At 41.3% G+C, this 20,308-nt stretch overlaps 1 protein-coding gene across 6 annotated transcripts in view; it reads right to left on the reverse strand.

The window, feature by feature from the left end:
* Fktn (fukutin) overlaps positions 1 to 14,886 on the reverse strand; it is a 59,764-nt gene extending 44,878 nt beyond the window's left edge. The window contains exons 1-5 of one of the 6 annotated variants that reach the window (XM_057790555.1): positions 12,843 to 12,959; positions 8,900 to 8,966; positions 8,654 to 8,791; positions 3,687 to 3,746; positions 1,971 to 2,174 (exon numbers count right to left, since the gene is read on the reverse strand). In XM_057790555.1, the coding sequence (XP_057646538.1) occupies positions 1,971 to 2,153 (183 nt within the window). In that variant the 5' untranslated portion in view covers positions 2,154 to 2,174; positions 3,687 to 3,746; positions 8,654 to 8,791; positions 8,900 to 8,966; positions 12,843 to 12,959. Of the gene's footprint in view, positions 1 to 1,970; positions 2,175 to 3,686; positions 3,747 to 8,653; positions 8,792 to 8,899; positions 8,967 to 11,923; positions 11,989 to 12,842; positions 13,051 to 14,018; positions 14,153 to 14,837 lie in introns of those variants that run through there. The other 5 variants (XM_057790556.1, XM_057790553.1, XM_057790552.1 and 2 more) reach the window with 5 other exon arrangements.
* Between the last annotated feature and the right edge of the window lie 5,422 nt (positions 14,887 to 20,308).

Consider the following 20,308-nt stretch of genomic DNA (forward strand, 5'->3'; position numbering starts at 1 on the left):
AGAACAGTGAAAACCCTGTTTACAATGATCTCAGCCCTTACCCCCAAGACAAAACAACCATATTAATGAAGACACAGTTTTATATTACATTGTTATTGGAAAAGGGTCTTGTTGTATAGCCAGGCTGACATGTAATCTTCCTACTACAGCCTCCAGACTGCTGAATTTCCTTTCTCCTACTGGTTATTTTGAGAACTCACATACTCGATGTGAGACTTCCCTCTGTGTGCTGTGATTACCATTAAGGAATAAAGAAAACTGCCTTGGCCTGTAGATAGGGCAGAACTTAAGCAGGCGAGGAAAACTAAACTGAACGTTGGGAAAAGGGCAGAGTCAGGGGAACCCATGTAGCCCCGCAGAGCCAGACAGATCTTTATCCGGTAAGCCACAACCACATGGCGATACACAGATTACTAGAAATGAGTTAAATTAAGATGTAAGAGTTAGCCAATAAGAAGTGAGAGCTAATGGACCAAGCAGTGATTTAATTAATACAGTTTTTGTGTGGTTATTTCGGGGTCAGAACATATTGCTAAAAACCTGCATCAGAAAAATACAAAAGTCAAAGAAAATGAATATGTCATTTAAAACTTCAGCAAAACACAACATATCAGGGAGTAAACATTTAAGGAAAAAAAAATCAAAACTTAATGGCCTTTAGAGACAAAGGCAAAACCATTGCCATGAACAAAAGAGTGCAAGGACTTTAAGAAAACACACAAAACAACCAGACAAAACTATTAAATCAATAGCATTGTTAAAGTTTTTTATTTTTTTAAATGGAACGGTTGAAAAAAGAGAAGAAAAAAAATCACAGAACAAAAATAAAAAACATAATGATCTTCTTATAATAGAACAAAGGACCAGAAAAAAGACAAAACACAAAATCGAAGACCCATAAATCCAACAAAGGAACAAAGAGCAGAAAAACTGTGTGTATTAATTAGATCCCCTGAGCTTTTATGTTGTGGGTCAGAGTTCACAGATGCAGTGTTTCCAAGTATATGAAAAAAGGAGAGTCACTGTGAGAAATGGAGCATGAGCAAAGTGGTGTGCTTTCACGTGAGTGTTTACTCAGAACAGGTGAGCTGCCCACTCACGTAACCACAAGATGGGTGATGACAGGAGGGCACTCGTGCCCACACCCTACATTGCTGCACCCACTGTTGTCAGGTCTACAACACACAAGCCTTGGGGGACATCTGAACTACATGAATATCAAGACAAATATTCTAAATAAAGTAAGCAAAATTTTGGCATGTTTGGAACCCTCCTCGCCTTATTCCAGTCTGCCTCTCATCTTAAAACCATAAACCAAGATTAGAATATAAGTTCAAAGGGCTGGAGAGATGGTTCAGTGGTTAAGAAATTTAAGTCCAAGTTTGTGGACACATTTAAAAATATACTTCATGTGATCAGTAAACTAATACTGTGTAATGCGATATGGAAGAACAGTACTATAGACAAAATCCTACGTTGAGGTGGACCTTATGCAACAGAGTGGAAATTCAGTAGAAGACTCTTCTTAGCTTGCCTACACTGACAGATGTTGAACTCATGTTGACCCTTTCAAGGCCACAATTATAGTGAAGACAGTAATACAGGAACAACCATTTACTAGAAGCTCTGAGAAAATTTTTCCTTGAAAACATGGATGTCCCATTCCTTCCTCCCATTCTCCCACCCTGAGCACGGATGTGACGGTCCTGGGGCACTAGGAGAGCTACACTGGAATGAGGATGGAAATGGACCAAGAACTCCAGCCCTGGTATCAGTGGGAAGACAAGCAAACACCAATGCCAACCATTATTTCAGCTTCTTACTAGAAAAGAATGAGTGCCTTATTTGCTCTAGGCTGTATCCAGTTATTTATAGCTAAAAATATTCCCGATACAACTTGCACAAAGAACTTTCGTGTTCTGCATTTTAAGTGGTGTAATTGTCTCCATTAGCTGCGGCGGCCGACTCACCTCGTTCTTCCACAGGTGATACTGCAGCGCAAACGCAGTGAAGTCTCGCGGAACACAGAAGAACCTGCAGTCTGAAGCGGGGCCCTGAGAAGTATTTTTCACTTGTTCAAAGTTTTTATTAATCAATTCCAGAATCCAAGGGTCGATAAGGAACACTGGCACATTTTGGCTGGATGTCAGCATAACAAATTTCTTAACTGCACGCTGTTGAGAGGAAAAGAATCTCTTTGATATCACTAAGTCAACATCATTTCCCCCCAGTACTGGGGAACTGAATCCAGGACCTCACCCATGTTAGGACAGTGCTCTGTCACTGAGCTCTAACCCTTCCTTCTGTAGCTTTCATTTTGAGAGAAGATCTCATTAAGTCACCCAGGCTGGCCTTAGACTCACTATGAAGCCCAGGCAGGCTTTGACCTTGTATTCCTCCTGCCTAAGATTCCCTATAGGCGTGATTAAAAGGCTTGGGCCACTAGGCTTACCTCATTACAACTTATTTTTATTAAATTTTTGATCAATTAATTTTCTAAGAATTTACAGAGTGTCTACCCAATAGACACCATGCTTATCACTGCACTAGGAATACGCAAATGAATAACACACACGGTTCTGTCCTCAAGAGGAGCACAGTCTACTAAGGAATTAAACAAAACGCTACAGTTCAAGATGAAATATGCTCCACAAAATGCAAACGACCCAGTGCAAAAGCAGGAAGCCAAGAATGGCCAGACATGTGGATGAATGCTTGGGACTTTAGCACTCCAGAGGTAGAGAATGGAGAAGACACAAGGTTTGAGGCAATCCAGGGTATGCGTAGAAAGTTCCAGGCTAACCAGGGCTACACCAGTGAGATCCTGTTCTCAAAATAACAGCATAAACAAAACAAAACTAAGGAGCAAAAAAATCTAAGCATTCATAAAGACTATCTGCTCATTTTCCACAACACAGGTTCTCATATAACATGGCTGCACCGTTTTTTATTAGTAAACCAGCACTATCTTCAAATTTTTAAAACTGCTGTTGACACAGGGTCTCAAGAAGGCAGGCTGGCCTCTGTGTAGCTGAGGATGACTTTGAGCTTCTAGTCCCTGACACCTACCATATCCAGATTACACAGTGCCAGTGCCGGAGATTGAACCCAGGGCCTCCTGTATGCTAGGCAAACACTGTACCAACTGAGCTACATCTGAGCTCTGCCCTCTCAGCTCTGTTTTTATTTTTAGTTAGGTAGGAAAAAAAGAAAATGTATTTTTAAAACATAGAGGTTCTGAAACTTTACAAAACAAAAAATCTAATGAATATATTATATTATCTGTTCCCCTCATCTTACAAAGGAAGCACTGAGATTTGTATTGCTGACTATTGATTTCCCTTTACATTCATAGCTCAATTCTGATTCATATATTCCCGCATTTGGGGAAGCACTACAGTTCAGCAGTCAAGAATTCTAGAGACGGAAAGCTAAAATCTGGATTCAGATATTTACTAACCAACTACCTTAATCTCCCTGACGAGCTAAACCGAGAACAGACATACTGACACTTCTAAGGTTTCCACAAGGACAGAATGAGATAGCCATGTAAAGCTCTGGGCATAAGGTCTACTCATGTCCAAGGTTGTTATTGTCCTTGCCATCAATCAACAAATACTTGAGGAGTATATCAATGAATGAGCTAAAGACAGCACAGACATTGTAACTGAGATATAAGTACATACCCACTGTGTGCTATCAAATCCAATTCGGTTTCCCTTGGATTTTGATGAGCCAGTTCCATTCTGGAAGAGAACAGAAGAATATTTTGGTAAACTCACAGCCAAGCACTCACTATCCATGTGCTTATTTCATTCTCAGAAGCAAGAAAAAAAAATCATATATTTTATAATACAATAATCCAAGATACAGAACATTGACAGAATATAGTAAGTTACTGATATTAATCAATGGTATGCCCAGCATTTCTATATATTATTATTATGTATACAATGTACTGCCTGCACAACAGAACAGGACACCATATCTCATTACAGATGGTTGTGAGTGCTGGGCATTGAACTCAGGACCTCTGGAAGAGCAATCAGGCTCTTAACTTCTGAGCCATCTCTTCAGCACCTGGTTAGCATTTCTGAGCTGATTAATGTCCATCAAGAAATAGCATCTGCACTCACACTCCTATGCCTGTCTGTCACCCCCCTCCCCCTGCCACTGTGGGACAATGGTCTTGTACTTTGTAAAGATTTATCACTTGTATTGTTTTAATAAAACGCCGACTGGCCACTAGCCAGGCAGGAAATATAAGCAGGGCAACAAGAAACAAAAAACAAACCAAACAAAAAAAGTATAATAATGAGCAGATAACAAGTGTCAGGCTCTGCTTGACAGTCCCAAATGAAATATCTCAACCCCCCATACTCTTACAGAACAACACTGTAAAGCAAAGTAATTATTTCTGGTTGAGAGATGGCCCCAACACTCACACTTTTCATAATGTGCACTATTATTTCAAATGTTTTAGATTACTTGTAAGTTAACAGTTCTTTTTAAATGTTCAGGTTTGAAATGTTAGAAGGAAGAAAGCAATATTGTCATATTGTTCATATGATAAGCCCCCGATTAATCGGAAACTAAATAGGAGAAAGAATGCTGGATGGTCTAGAGATAAGAAGAAGCTTTCAGGCTCAAAGAACTCTGACAACTCCGTAAGCTTCCAATGTTTTCTATCTACGAGATATAAATAACAGAGGATGCTGACGGACAATGAGAATCGCCTCATCCTACAAACACAATGGGCTCAACATTCCTACAAAGGAGGCTCGTCCTCTTATTAAACTGCACTCAAGGGCAGGTGCCAAGGCCAATCTGCCTTTGTGTTACCATGTCTGGCCTAGTGCTTGGTTAAACAGATGTTAGTAAGAATTTGTTAACTGGAGGAGAACAGAAGGGAGGAAGAGTAATGAAGGGAGAGCCAGATTCAGTCTCTCGACAGATCTCTAACTTAGATGATCGCAGTTATTTGAGAGAAACAGGCAACAAAAAATAAAAAGAGGTAACTTTGTGATCCTCAGTCCTGACAAGTGATGGAAACTAGACAGTCATTTGTTTTTCACTCCAGCCCTATACTAGGAGAGAAACCTGCATTATTATTATTATTAGATTTTTCGAGACAGGGTTTCTCTGTAGCTTTGGAGCCTGTCCTGGAACTAGCTCTTGTAGACCAGGCTGGCCTGAAACTCACAGAGATCTGCCTGCCTCTGCCTCCCAAGTGCTGGGATTAAAGGTGTGCGCCACCACCGCCAGGTGGAACCTGCGTTTTAAGCTGCTGAATTGGTTGAATTTGGAATAAGTAAATTTCTAGTGAGCTGGTAGATTGTTTTTATAGTAGTTTTATTGGAATTAAGATTATATATTGTAAATTCTACCCTTTTACAATGTATAGTTAACTGTGTCGGAACAGTCTAAAAATTGGAGTCATTCGAGGGGAATTCTGAGTGTTTCTGAGAAGACCCCAAGAAAGCAAGAGTCTTATGACCTTGTTTTTTCAAAACACAGAATTATTCTTGGCATGTGTTCGCCTCCCAGGTGTAGCAGAGAGGAGTGCATTTGTTCCAGCTGTCGTCACTCATGTACCTCGATGGGAAAACAAGCTTTTGCCATGCATGGCTTGTCCCTGTAATTGTACTCATAACTCAGGTGATTGTACAATTTACACACTCAGAGTATAAACTGTCTGATGCTCTGAATAAAGGTGGCTACTGAATGAGACTTTAATCCGCCTCATTTTTAGCCCTGCTCTCCCATCCAGCCTCTAACTAGAGCAGTAAACGTAGTTACAGTAGTGTTACTATCACCTCCACCTAGAACACTCCACCATGTCAAAACTACACCCCCAATCTCCTCCCTCTGTGCCACCATTTTGAGCAACACTCTCATAAACACCATGTTTTGTCACGCATGCCTCCTACACGCTCATAATTTGCCTCTATTTTACTTGCTTTGCCAAAACCAAAACCAAACAAACAAATCCCACAAAACAAAACCCACCAAACAGTTCACGTTCACAGCTGGGCATGGAGGAACATACTTATAATCCTAGCATTTGGGAGGCTGAGGCCAGAAGATCATTAGTGGGTTCTAGGCCAACCTGGACCACACAGTGAGACTCTTCATCTGAAGACAAAGCACAACAAAGCAGGAGGAACCCAAGTCCTCACTTGTCTGCGAAAGCAGGTACACAGCTAACTGTGACTGCTCACCAGTGTCCCAGCCGGTTCTAAGGAATGCTGGGCAGGGCCTTCATTCTGCTGAGCAATGCTACATTCATTCCCTTGACCATTAATCCTCTCACTCTCTTAGGTGACCTTTTCTGCTCCTTTCTCTTTTTAACACATTTTCTGTATCATATCTATCAACATAAGAGGAATCAGAGAACTTTCAAGCCTTCCCAATTACTTTACTACCTAGTGAAATTACATTCATACAGTCTTCTTCTCCTAAGAGATGAACTGCTACATTCCTTTATAACCGCTTCTCTACTTTCTAAATCGCATGCCCTCTGCTTGGCCAGACACCACTCTGTTGGACCATTCCTATTAGTATAGAAACACAAAATTACTTTTTCCACTAAAAATAACTAAAACAAGAAACAAAAACCTCTTTACAGCTCTTTTCCTCCAACAATTTCTTCTTCTCCTTTATGCAAAACTCCCAATGTTGGTCTCAATGACTAAATTTTTTTCCTATCAGTCACTTGAGCTCAAACCCACTCTGCCAAACGCTCACAGCTACCACTGACCTCCACAATGCTAGCTCCATTGGTTGTTAGTTCTTATCTCATTTCATCACAAGATGTGGTAACGTCTGCCTCACTGCAAGCCTTCATTTCCTAGGCTCTCGGGAGTCTATACTTCGGTCTCCTGCCATGTCTCTCTGGCTATTCCTTCTCAGCCTAGTGAGTGAAGGCTGAAATGAGCTTAAGGGGCCAAAGCAGATCTCAAGACACTTATTTGATATTTGATGTCTCATCGAGTCTTGTAGCCTTTGTTTTTGTTTTTGTTTTGTTTTTGGTGTTTTAAGACAAAGTTTCTCTATGTAGTTCTGGCTGTTCTGGAACTCAGAGGTCTACCTGCTTCTGCCTCCTGAGTGCTGAGATTAAAGGTGTGAGCCACTATTGCCTGGCAGGAGTTGTGGCTTTTTATTAAAATTTACTTACTATATGTTTATAAGTGTTTTACCCATACAAATGTGTCATATGTGTGAAGTGCCTGCAGAAGCCAAAAGAGAGCACTACATTTCCTGGAACTGGAGTTACGTGGGTGCTGGGAACCAAACCTGGGTCCTCTTGAAGAACAGCAAATGCTCTTAACTATTAACCTGTCTCCAGTTCATAGCTTTCTCTCTTTTTGAATATTTATTTCCTTATTTTAGAGAGGGCGCATGTACCATGCTGTGCATTTAGAGGTCTCAGGTCAACTTGTAGGAGTTTGTTCCTTCCTTCCACCATGTGGGTTCAGAGGGACAAGCTGCTTCCCCCAGTCTTATGACTTGATATACCATCCATGTGCTTCGTTAACAGTACACTTATCTATCCAGTTGTCTGTTCTTCATGGGTATCAAATAGGCACCTTCAGCTGGCGTGAGTATCAAATAGGCACCTTCCACTCATCCTGTTTCAGATTTGTGCTTTCCAGTTCTTCTCATCTCAATAAACTGCGATTTCACCCTTCTATTGCCTAGGTCAAAACACGGTAACTTTCGACTCTCTTCTGCCTTTCAGACCCTGCATCCAATGATCAACAAACCCTTGCAGCTCTGCTTTCCATTTCTTACTCACTCCCTTGTCTACATCATGGCCACCTCTTGTGTAAATTACAATAACCTTTTAGCTAGTTTTTTTCTTCCAGTCTGTGCTCCTATAATCTATTCTTAAAAGAGCCAGATAGATTAGTCACAATTATGCCATGTTAGCAGCTCAAAATCTTCCTATGGCTCACAATCTTACCTACTAAGAGCCGAAGTTCTTATAATGGTCTAGAAGACTCTCACCAGCACATAACTGTTTGGTCTTACCTACTCCTCTTATCTCTCACGCCTCTCCAGACACATCAATATCCAAATTAATCCATCAAGGTTTTTGTACTATATTTCCTTTGGTTTCTACACAGGACTCTCCTCCAATAGACATGGACATAATTCACTCTGCTGGAATAAACTTTTATTTATAATGACCTTCTACACTATTCATGTTCATCTGGAAAACTCCTATTAAGCCCGTAAGACCAACTTAAAATATTATGCCTCCATAAAATATCCAGTAATCCAGGACCCCCAAGTATGTTATTCTTCATATTTTTTTATCCCTGAAAACTTAGCTTGAAGAGTCAAAGATAAGAACACTGGGAGTCTAGCTTTTTAAGGCTTAAAGATCATACCATTTTAATGGTGTCTCATAAGAAAAGGGATGCAAAGGCACAGTCTGCAAACGTCACAAACACATGCAGTCTTGCAAATATCCCCATGGACCTATAAAGCAAAGAGTCCTAGAGTTTAAATTTCATTATCTGAATAGTTACTCTACCTATGGGAACAGCTGCTGGCACCCAGTGGCTACAGTTGAAAATGAATAAGAACACAGCCACTGCCAGCCAATAACTGGAGAAATAGAGAATCAAGAAATAAATAACCTGACCTCTTTTTCTTCCTAGTCTCCACTCTCCAGCTGATGCTTCCCATTGGTTGAACCCAACTGGAACCCAAAAGGCAAGGGAGCTCAGCTAATGCAGTCCAGAGGTCAGCCTCCAAGGCTTAGAGTATGGTGAAGAGAGATCTGGAGAGGCAAACAGAGAAGATCCTGCATACTATGCTATGTAGTTTAGGTATGCTATGCAAATAATTTGATTAGAATTCTAATTACAAAAAAATGTGTGTACAGTACCTAAGGATTACAGAGTCTAAACAGGAAGGGACAGAAGAATTCTTTAGTGAAGCATTCAGAATGAAGCCTGAAGAAACAAATATTAAATTATTAATAATTATTAAATTATTTACCTATTTCCTTACAAGTTTCTCAATCTTTAATTCCAAAGCTCATCATATTGTGAGATTCTAGAAAGTCAGGACTGAACTTGATTGATCCCTCTGTTCTATACCCTATTACTATGCTTGGCTTAAATAATTTTCAACAAAATTTAAAAAAAACTAAAGATATTTCAAACTACTTCCTATTGGAAAGCTGTATTGAAAACTTGAGGGGCATAAATATATGGACAGGCAGAATCAGATCCTAAAAAGGACTGATAGAAAAATAATTGGTGGCTATTGAACTCCACTGACTCCATTATAATAAGTCATTAAAGAACAGGCATTCCAAAAATAGGATGCCAAGATTGAAAGAAAAACCTTATTATTTCTCAAGCATAGTATTCAATAATCAAGTTCTTACAGGAACTCAAAATCCAAATTCTTAATTTGTATGACTATTTAACATGGCAATAGAGTCAAATGGTTAATTCTTTGTTTTAAAAAAAAATAAAGTCTTCAATATCAGCTTTTTCTCCAGTTGTTTATAAACCTGTGCACCTGAGGCTGAGAGACCTCACTGTGGTGAGTCCCCAACCGAGTGCTGCACTCTTCTGCAGCTTGGGCCGTCACTCCTCAGTTCTCCATGGACTGCACTCCTCGGGGTTAAAAGTCAGCAAGGGAAAGAAAGCTATTTGTATTAATTAATCGCTCATCTGGTTTGAAAACCTATAGTCTATAGCCTGGGAATATAGGAAAGAATGAAAAAGCATCCTTTAACTGTAATAAAAGAAATTCACTTTTTTTCCTGAATAATGGAAAAATGGAGGGGTGGCAGAATAAGGGGGTGACATTTATTAAAATTTGCCATATTACACCGGACTGTCAAAAACTACTTTTCCTCCAGCAATAACATGCTTGCCTTCAGAGCAAAACAAAGCAAGCCAAAAGTCAAAGACCAAGTGAAAATCTTTACACAATTTTATCAAGCAACCAACTCAACACTATTCCAGAAGCCTTTGCTATGTATGTCCTACATGCCTAAGGCTAATTCCCATCTCTAATGACGGCAGGGAAATCGTTCACTGTGAATAATCGCCACCATTCTTCTCTGCTATCTCTCTCTTTAACAGAAAGCAAATTACTGAACATACAAGAAGCTAGCGCGGAATAAGAGCCTGTGCGCAGCCTTTGAGGTAATGAGAACAGTCAATTGCTGAAGGCACTGGTGTGGCTAGTCTGGCTACAAGGCACCATAGAAAGCTTGCTCCAGTTATTGTTCTGTCTTTTATTTAGCTATCAACCCCACCGTCTTCAATGTCTTCAGCATTCTGAAAGCCATTTCACCTCATGCCTGCCAATCTGAACACAGTCTATTCAGACAGAGTTATTTCTACACCAGAGACGCTCAAGTAAAGACACAAGTTTTAGGTCCTGAACATGTTAATCATGAGCAAGAAACACTCACTCTAGATCCCTGTTAAACAGTGAGAGATAGACACACAAGGACTCTATAGTAACTTACTTCAACTTCATTTTTATTTATTTGTTTATTTGTTTGTCTATTAAGAGGTAGGAGGTGGGCCATGTCACATGTGTGGAGGTCAGAGGACAACTTTCAGGAGTTGGTTCTCTTTCTAGGATGTGGGTTCCAGGAACTGAACTCAGACTGTCCAGCTTGCAGGCAAGTGACCTCACCACTGAGCCATCTCTCGAGCCTCTCCACTTTATTTTTAAAGTGGTAATGTAAGCCTTCAGTGGGAAACAAGCTACTAAAGCTATCATCTTTGAGCACAGACATGTAGAAAACACTGAGATGTAGTTGATGTATCACATCAACTAGACTACTCAGTTCAGCTGGCGGTGCTGCTAAGAGTTTCAGTCAAAGAAATCAAAGCTCAAAGAAGTGACGTGCTGAAAGGCAGATGACTGGACTAATGCTTGACCTGACCACTGAAGCCATTCTCAAGGATTACTACCACTGCCGGGCAGTGTGGCACATGACCTTAATCCCAGCACTCAGCAGGCACAGGGAGGGGAGCTCTGTGAGTTCGAGGCTAGCCTGAGGTACAGAGCTAGTTCCAGGACAGCCAGAAGCCCCCTCACACATACATACACACGCGCACGCACACACACACGAATCACCATTACTGCTACAACTATCAAATTGAGAGTAAGACCTTTGCCCTTCTAATATACCGTGTCTTAACAGGTAATCATAAATACAACTCAGACAAGCACATCTAATTAAAACCACATTAACCTGTTATTAATGAGAAGAAAATAATCCCTAGAGACATGACATATCCTTTGTGGTGTGAACTGTAAGCAAATTATGAATGGATCCCAACTTACAATAGGTGGACTCACAATGTTCTGAGTTTACAATGATGTGAAAGTATTACACCCTGAATAGGAATGATGCATTAAGTTTTGAATTTTAATCTTTTCCTGAGCAAGCAACAGGCTATTCAACACTCATGGTGCTGTGGAGCTACCAGCCACATGATGATGAAGGTACCCATACTTCATAGCGCATTATGCCAAGCTATGGTGTTTGGTAGGCAAGGCATATTATATTTACTTACAATATTTGTATCATGAAATGTGTTTATCAGGATGTAACCTTACTGTAAGTTGAAAAATATCTGCACTTGAAAATTAGAGTTCATAGATGCTCACAAAGCTACCATTCTAGGGGCTGGAGAGATGGCTCAGAGGTTAAGAGCATTGCCTGCTCTTCCAAAGGTCCTGAGTTCAATTCCCAGCAACCACATGGTGGCTCACAACCATCTGTAATGGGGTCTGGTGCCCTCTTCTGGCCTGAAGGCATACACACAGACAGAATATTGTATACATAATAAATAAATATTTAAAAAAAAAAAAAAGCTACCATTCTACTAGAGTTTGTATGAGGGGATCACACTGTGGTATCTGCTACCCTACTGACTGTCAGGGCTAATTTGGCTGGCCAGGCAGGCGTCCTCTTCTTCCCTCACTGCTCCAAGTTTTTCCCTCTTGAAGCTGAGCACTGAGTCTGTCAAAGAAGACTGTTCTTCAACCAAGGGTATATGAGGAGCTGAGCTCTCTGACAGAACATCCGAACAAATCAAGTTTGCATTTTGAAAACCTGAATGATAGTCCTAAATCTGAAAAGACAAGCCTAGCCCTCTACGAAATATAGTATATTTGTTCCTTATCTTTAATTATTAGATAACTGAATTGATTTCATTTGTAGATCACAGAAAACATGAACTCATCTAATTAAGCGTCTAGGGCCAGAGAACATCTACAGTAAAGTCAGTAAAGCTCAAACATAAGCAGAAGTAGGCCTTCTTTACTCTAAGACAATGGCCGACTTAGTCCTCTCCGCTGAGAGCCTGGAAAGCTGTGCAGTCATCCCAGCATGGTGCTACAGGCATTTACTACTCCTGGACTCCAAATCAGTATCGCTACACCTTCAGTCCCATAAACAGCAAAAGAGGTAAGCTATACTATAACTCTTCTGTAGATTCGGAATCAAAATATACACTGTAAGATAAAATAAGTTGGATAGGTTGTCAAAATTACCTATCAGTGACTTAATTTAAGTGATATTATTTTGTGGAATAGTAATTTTTATTTATCAGAAAATGTGAATAGATTAAATATTATTTAAACATTACTTTTGGTTTAATTGCATAATTAAAGAAGCATTTAATTGTAATTTTGAACTGTCTGCTACATCCTACAAAGTTGAGAACCCCTGTGAGAAATGTTTCCACAGAAGTTAAATATTATATTAATTGGGTGTACTGTAATTTACATGTTAAGAAAGCAGGCAACCACAATGACGTCTAATAAGAAAAACACGGAATTACCTTGGCTGACAGATAGTGCTTGTAGTAGTAGAGCTGAAACAACAGGAACGCAGAACTTGTCAGTGTTAGGAGGGCCAGGATCACGTTCTTATTGATTCTACTCATTGGTCTGTGGTGTTCTCACAGATCTTTAACATTAACCCAGCTGTTATCATCTTCTTCATGAAACAGGAAGATAATCTTGTTTTCTGTGAACAAAGAGGTACTTCTGAAAAGGAAAAAAAAAAAAAGGTCAATTTGGCAAAAAAAAAAAAAAGAAAAAAATTTAAATTAGCTTCAATAATCATTGATAGCACACACACACACAAGTTACTTAGCCAAGCATAGCAGTACATGGCTATGATTTGGTATGTTGAGGCAGGGGAATAACAAGTACAAGGCCAGTCTGGGCTACACAGTGAGTCCTAGACCAGTTGAGCGACCTAGAAAGACCCTTTCTCAAACAGACAAACAAATAAACAAACAACAAAAGCAAAACTGGAAGAGAAAAGGCTATCTGCAGTTCTACAGAACACTTTGGCCAAGAGGAATGCAGGGGAGGGGCTTCTACAATGTTTCTGAGTCAACAGACCAGGCCTGGGACCTTTGGATCTCAGAATGTATGTCAGACAAGACTTCTGACCGTAATGAGAACGACTTCTGGGGCATAAGTGAGAAAGAAGTTTTTAGTCAAGAAGCACAGTATCTGTTTGTTTGGTGAGGGTGTGTGTGTGTGTGTGCGCACATGCACATGTAATATAGGAATAAATGATCTTGGTATCGGCAAGGGTAGCGAACAACTTAGTAAACATTTTAGTCTTTCATCCTGGGTATCGACCACCTCCAATTATTTCTTCAGAATAAGAAATTTAGTATGTACTCCCTAACTCCTCTCCAATATATGATCTTGGTTAAATATTTTTAAATGTCCTCTAGTGTTTAGCTTTAGGTCTTCAAGAATACTAATACCTCTTTTACTTAATAACCTAAGTTTTCTGACTTAGGTTTTCTGGTTGTAAGGAGAAACTGGCAAACTATGCCACCTTCTGTCTTCTTTCCTTTCCCTACTTATTTCTACTTGGTTATTTTATTCTGTCCAATAACTATGTTCTTTTACTCTTATTTGTACAGTGTCCCACAATGACCTTATATACCCACTGCCCGCTCTATAAAAAAGAACCTAATAGCGCTGCTTACTTTCACTGTTTGCGCTGTTTAAACACAGGTGTCGGGAGAGTTTGGCTGTGAGGTCACACTTTACTTCCCCTGAGAAGGTACAGGGTTTATAGCTATACTCTGCAATGCTAAATTTTCTCTTGGTTGACATTCAATTCCACAGCACCAGCTACAGGGAATACGATTTGTTTTAATGGATCACACATTTCCCTACCTTATTGACCTAGACTATATAGTGACAGCGATTACTATATATTCATTTTTCCTTGGCCTTTGCATAGTCTCTCAACTTATAAAGATTTCTTTGTAGAAAACTTTTTGATGTCGTTTGAATACTGTGCGCTGGCCCATGCATACAGAACTTCTCAAGTCCTTCACGGGGCACCCAACTCCTTCCGAGCTGGCCCCTCCCTGGCTAGTCGCCCTGCCGTGGTCGCTTTCCCTGTGGTTCACGCCTCCAGCCACTCCTTCGGGTGTACAGAGCAGCAGTTCCTCCCCTGCCGAGGCATCGTGCCGTGCCCGGGTCCTCACATCAGATCCTTGTCCCCGCATCCTCCGCTCTCACCACCCAGATCAAACGACACCGCCCCGACCCGGCTTCCACGAGCGTCTCCGTCAACCTCCAAACTCGAAGCCGGGTCAGGACGATCAGTGGACAGCATCGGCATGCAGGGAAGATCTGCAACCGGGACGGCCGCAGCACGCCGGCGGACCGACCTCGGCCTCCTCCCCACCGCCGTAGGGTAGCACTGCAAAGGTGGCTGGACCTGGCGACCAGCGACAGGTGCCTGAGGACGCCCGCCCTGGACCAGCGACCCAGCCCGGGTGCCTTCATCTTACCTCACTCTACAGCAGCGGCGGCGACCTTGCTTTACGGCAGTCACAGTCGTCGCAAAGGGGCCGTCAGGCGCGTAGTCGCACACGTTGGCCCGGGGACCGTCCTCGTCTTCTGCCAGTTGTCTAAGTTCTTGGAACTCTGCTGTTTGTTTGGCCTTTAGAAAGCCGCAGGCAGCCATCCCTTCAGCAGTGAACCGAGGCTGCTTCAAAATGTAGGAGAAACTCTGGCGAACAAATCAGAACTGCCTCCCCTGGTGTGCTGGGTCATCAGTACAGAAAGCTGGTTACGTGCAAACTTCGGGAGGATAGGATTTCTTCCCTTCGTTCTCCCTCCACCCCCGCCCTTCTGTAAGCACACACACTAAGCAAGCAGATTCAGAATAACTCCTTAGGTTCTGCTTTGGATGCCATTGCTTGCGATTGGGGCTGGAGTGGGAAAGATCGTTGTGTATTGATGAACAAGCTCACGAGGTTGGGCTGCCTAATTGACATCCAGGTCTAGAGCTGACTTCCAGTCTAGGGCTCAGAACAAACATACAGTTCTGGGGACTGGCATCTTTTGCTTTTAATGGTGTAGTTTAAAGAGTTATTGGTAAGGATCAAATGTGGATTTTGATAAGAAGTTTTGAGAATTAAAGGCACCAAACAAATTATTGTAGTTTTAAATTCTCTGTACGAAAATTACTAAGGGTCCATAGAAAAAGATAAAATAGTTTACCCTCCACATCCCGTTCTGTATTGTGTAATTCAAGCTGGTCTTAAACTCTCCATGTAGCCCAGGTTGGCCTTCAATGGATCCTAGTACTTCCACATCTCAGGTGCAGGGATTACAAATTTGCACTGTCATGCTTGGCTTAAAACAGAACGTTCCTAAAAATTGTGATGGAATGTGACCGTTTCAAAAAGTCACTATTAAGCCTGGATGCCTATGATTCAAGCATTCGGGACATCAAGGTAGGAGGGTCAGGAGTCAGGCCTTATCTTTTAACAACGAAAGTTAAAATTGATGCATACTGGAGTGACAAGAGGTGGTATTTAAAAAGAAATGAGCAGTGTTTATTATGCTAAACAATGTGCGGAAATTATAAGTAAGAAGAGCTGTCGGGTTTTTACAAGTGAGTGCTTTTCAAGTGCATAGCTGTAAGTGTAGCTCTGAAGGGAAAGGCTTCCCCAGTGCAAGTGTTAGACCTCCGCTCCAGCAGTGCGGGGAAGGTTTCCGGAGCAGAGGTGTTAGAGCTCTGCTCCTGCTCCAGGAGGTATCCTGGAGTCCAAATACCACAAAGTCCCAGTACAACAAACCTCACACAGAGGTTTGTTGCAAGGGGAAAAAGAAGATACAGGAAGGTAGCTGCAGAAGATAGCTCAGTTGAGCAGAACGCAGAGTTTATATAGGGTTTCTTGGGTGGGTAGGCAGGGAGCTTTCCAGGGTGGCCTAGGATTAGTGGGATTCTGTGTACTGATCATTGGCAGACCCAGGGATTGGTAGGATTCTGTGGCCTGATCTTCAAGCAAACTGAGGAATTGATGTCATTTTTTTTCTTGCCCCTGGTCTTGGGTTTGGGGTCAAGTTGGGATCAGAATGTTTTTCCTTGGCCTTTTTACCCTACAGTACCACATCTTGTCCTGCATAAACCTTGAAAAGAAGCAAAGAACTAGCCAGTTTTCTAATTTAAATTTAAGTATAGATCTCATTGTGTTTCCTACATAAACACAGTCATAATGTGTCATCTGCATTTTCAAGTTTCTGCTACTGTAAAATGGATCAGAATTTAAAGATATATGCCAAAGAAAGATTCTGGAACCCCTAAAAGAAAATTGGTATTCTTTTTCATTTGGTTACCTTAGACATAACTTGTCAGGAACATTTTTTTGGCAGTTTACCTTTAAAGTTTCCCCCACTTACAAGTAACTTTTTTCTTTTCAACACAATTTTGAAAAGTAAAAGCCCCATATACCACTGGAAGTTGTAAAATAAGAAGATAAACACAATTTAACCAGTCACAATGGTACTTGTTAGTAGCCTAAATGTGAACCGCTCTCCCAAAGGCTTCTGTTGGTCTCTCCAGCTACTGGCAGTTTTAGAACCACGGAGAGGCAGGGCTCTAAAACCCTGGAGGAAGTGGGCCATTTGGGGGGACAGGCACTAAGGTTTCTAGCCCAGTCCTGCTTTTAGTCTGCTCTCTACTTCCAGGTCCAGCCCATCTAGATGTGGGTAGACTCAGCCACCTGCCGCAGCTGCCATAAACCCTGCCATGCCCTACCTCCCATGATGGACTTTAACCTCTTCAACTATGAGCCAAAGGGAACGTTTATCCCCCTAAGTTACTGCCATCAGATATTGTCAGAGAATTAAAAATAGCACTTCTCAAGAATGTCAGCGAGACACTTGTGTGATTTTAGTTCACCATAAAAGTGGTTTAATCTGGTTAACTAAATTTAAAGCCGTTAAAAAGGATACAAAGATGAATAAAAATAGCCTTTGTTAGAAGTAAACATTCATCTTTCGAGAGTCATCCAGGAGTATGTGTATACACATCCTAGCCTGTAACATTTGTGGTATTCTAAGGCAACAGCATAAAGTAGCAGCCCCAACAAACTTAAGTAGCCAAGAGCTTAGCCATCAAAATGCCTTCTCCTCAGGCTCAACAGATGGCTCTGCAGTGAGGAGCACTCAGTGTTCTCCTGGAGAACCCAAATTCTATTATGGAACCTCAGTCCCAGGGTATTCAGTGCCCTTTTCTGGCCTCTGAAGGGACCTGCACTTATGTGACGTACTTATATACACGTACATAAACCTAAATAAAAATAAATTTAAAAAACTGTAATATCCATCTGGACAGGTAATGTTTCTTAAGGAAAATAAATCCAGATTCAAATATGGAAGTCTCAGATTCCTCGAACAACACCATGACAGCATGAGCACCATATGACCTGGTATACATGCGTGCAGACACTCCAGTTGGCACATCCAAGCACCATCCAGTCTCCACAGGTGCCACCCATGGTGATATAAATACCTATGGTTCAATCTTTTCTGAGTGGACCTTGGGAACAGGTCTTTAGAGGCTCTCAAGGCAAACATAGGGATGACTAGGAAGGGATTTCTGGGGTACTGGCCATCTGTTGAATAGTAATCTAAACTTGGGTGTGTCAGTGGAAGCCTGAGGAATCTCACTCTAGTTTCCTTTCATGTTGCTGTAATCAAACACTCCTGACAGCAGCTTAGAGGGAAGAGCTTATTTGGGCTCAGTCCCAGATTACAGCCTATCACATTAGGGTCTAAGAGGCAAAAGCTTGAAGGAGCTGGTTACATCACATCCCAAACCATAAGAGCAGAATTAATGTGTGAGAGTTAGCTCTCTTCTGTTGTCCAGGACCCAGCTGCGGAAATGGCGCTGTCCACATTCAGGGTATGTCTGCTCACCACCATTAATTCAAAGGTAGCCCCTCCTTAGGCATGGCCACAGATTAACCTGACTGAGACAATCTCTCACTGAGACTCCCTTCTCATGTGATTCTATACTGACTTGGGTCACATAGACAATTAAAGCCAATCACCAGACACCCTTAGGGAGTTCCACTGGGTGAAGCTGTTAGCTTATCTCCACCATGACGTTTCAAGATGCCATATGAAGCAGAGTTAACTAAGCATTTTACAGATTATATATATGTATTTTCTGTCACATAAGAGCAGGTACCTTCAAAGGCCAGAAAAGGGCATTGGATACCCTGGGACTGAAGTTCCATAATAGAATATATATTTATATATTCATCCCTCCCCTTAATACCATATACTTTATCACTAGTGCAGTTACATGGAAACACAGTAATAAAACCAATCCCTTTGGTGCTGACCTTGGGCAAAGTGGGTAGAAGCAACTAGTGCCAAGCAATGTTAAGTGTAAAACTCTGTTTAATACAGGGAACGTCAACAGAAGCTGCACACAATTTACTAAGGAAAAGACCCAAATTTGGGGGAAGCCAACTGCCATGAGGGTTATGTTATGGCTGGACAGTGAAATGCTCCTTCCTCCAGGTTCTTCCATTCAATAGCGGTGCTGCTTTAGTCTGTGGAACCTACAGTTGCTGGGAGTGTGTTGTTTGAGGACAGGTCTTAAAGGTCACAACCAACCTGTCTGTGACTGGACCAGTCTCTTTCCCTGATCTGCCAGGATGTGAGAAAGCAATTCCTTTTCCTTTCAGATGCCTGTCACTACCAGCATGCCAGTTCAGTCACCATGCCTTCCCATACATGACAGATTTCTATCCCCTCAAAATACATATTTCTTCCCTTAAGCTACTTGTCAGGTATTTGGTCATAGTGACAAAACTAACAGCCTACATATGTATAGTATCACCCGCAGGGAGGGATATGAAGAATGTATATACACCATCATACACAAATACTAGTTTGCAGTTAGAAGTTAGAAAGATGAACCTTCAAAATTATTATTTTTTTTTTTTTGGTCTTTTGAGACAGGGTTTCTCTGTAGTTTTGGAGTCTGTCCTGGAACTAGCTCTTGTAGACCAGGCTGGCCTCGAACTTCCAGAGATCCGCCTGCCTCTGCCTCCCGAGTGCTGGGATTAAAGGCGTGCGCCACCACCGCCCGGCTGAACCTTCAAAATTCTGACAGCTGATTTTATTGAATTAACTTTTAACTGTGGAGGCCAGTTCTTTGCATAGCAACCAAGAAAGAAAAGAATGAAGGATCCATGTTTGCCTTTCTTCAGTTACCTTCTATTTTAATACCCAAATGCTACAGTTAGTACTGTTTCATCTGTGTCTATGTATGCAAGAGAATAACCTAACTTTTCAAGGGTAAGTGCATTTAAAAATCTCGATTCTGTTAAAACTGTTAAGTTGCACCCATCTATAGGCCGTCTTTCCACTCGAGAGGACTGCCCGCCCCTGCAGACCTCTGCCATACACTCCTCCTCATGGTACAATGTTTCCCTTTTATCTTTCTCTTGGTGACCAAGACTCTTAAGTACAGGAACTACAGCCTAAACACAGTCATTCTGACATTATTATTTTGTTTCCCCTTCAATTTGTTTCAGGTTAGAGAACAAACTGGTACCAGGACTGAGTTCTGAGTCTGACTCTTTTAGTGAGCCCCTATCAAAATGCACCTTAGGCTGTGATGCACTAACTACTGCATCTTCAATGTATAAAACAACAGCTACCAGTGACATGTATTCACTTCTACATTAACACAAATTTAAAATCTCAGTTGACTAGTACATTATTCTCAGTAGCTGCCTGTGACTAGGGGCTACTGAGCAAATACAAGGCTTCCATCATTACAAAACTCTATTAAATGGAATTTTCTAACATTTTAAGGCAATAGCACTATAGCTTTTAAAATATTCTCATTCTCAACAAAACAACTATAGATATTTAAATAAAAGTTGATAAAAAATCAAACACTCACACAAAAGAAAGCAAAGAAAAAGTTTAATTTTTAGAGGGACAA

Source organism: Chionomys nivalis, chromosome 16, assembly GCF_950005125.1.
Source record: "Chionomys nivalis chromosome 16, mChiNiv1.1, whole genome shotgun sequence".
NCBI lineage: Eukaryota > Metazoa > Chordata > Mammalia > Rodentia > Cricetidae > Chionomys > Chionomys nivalis.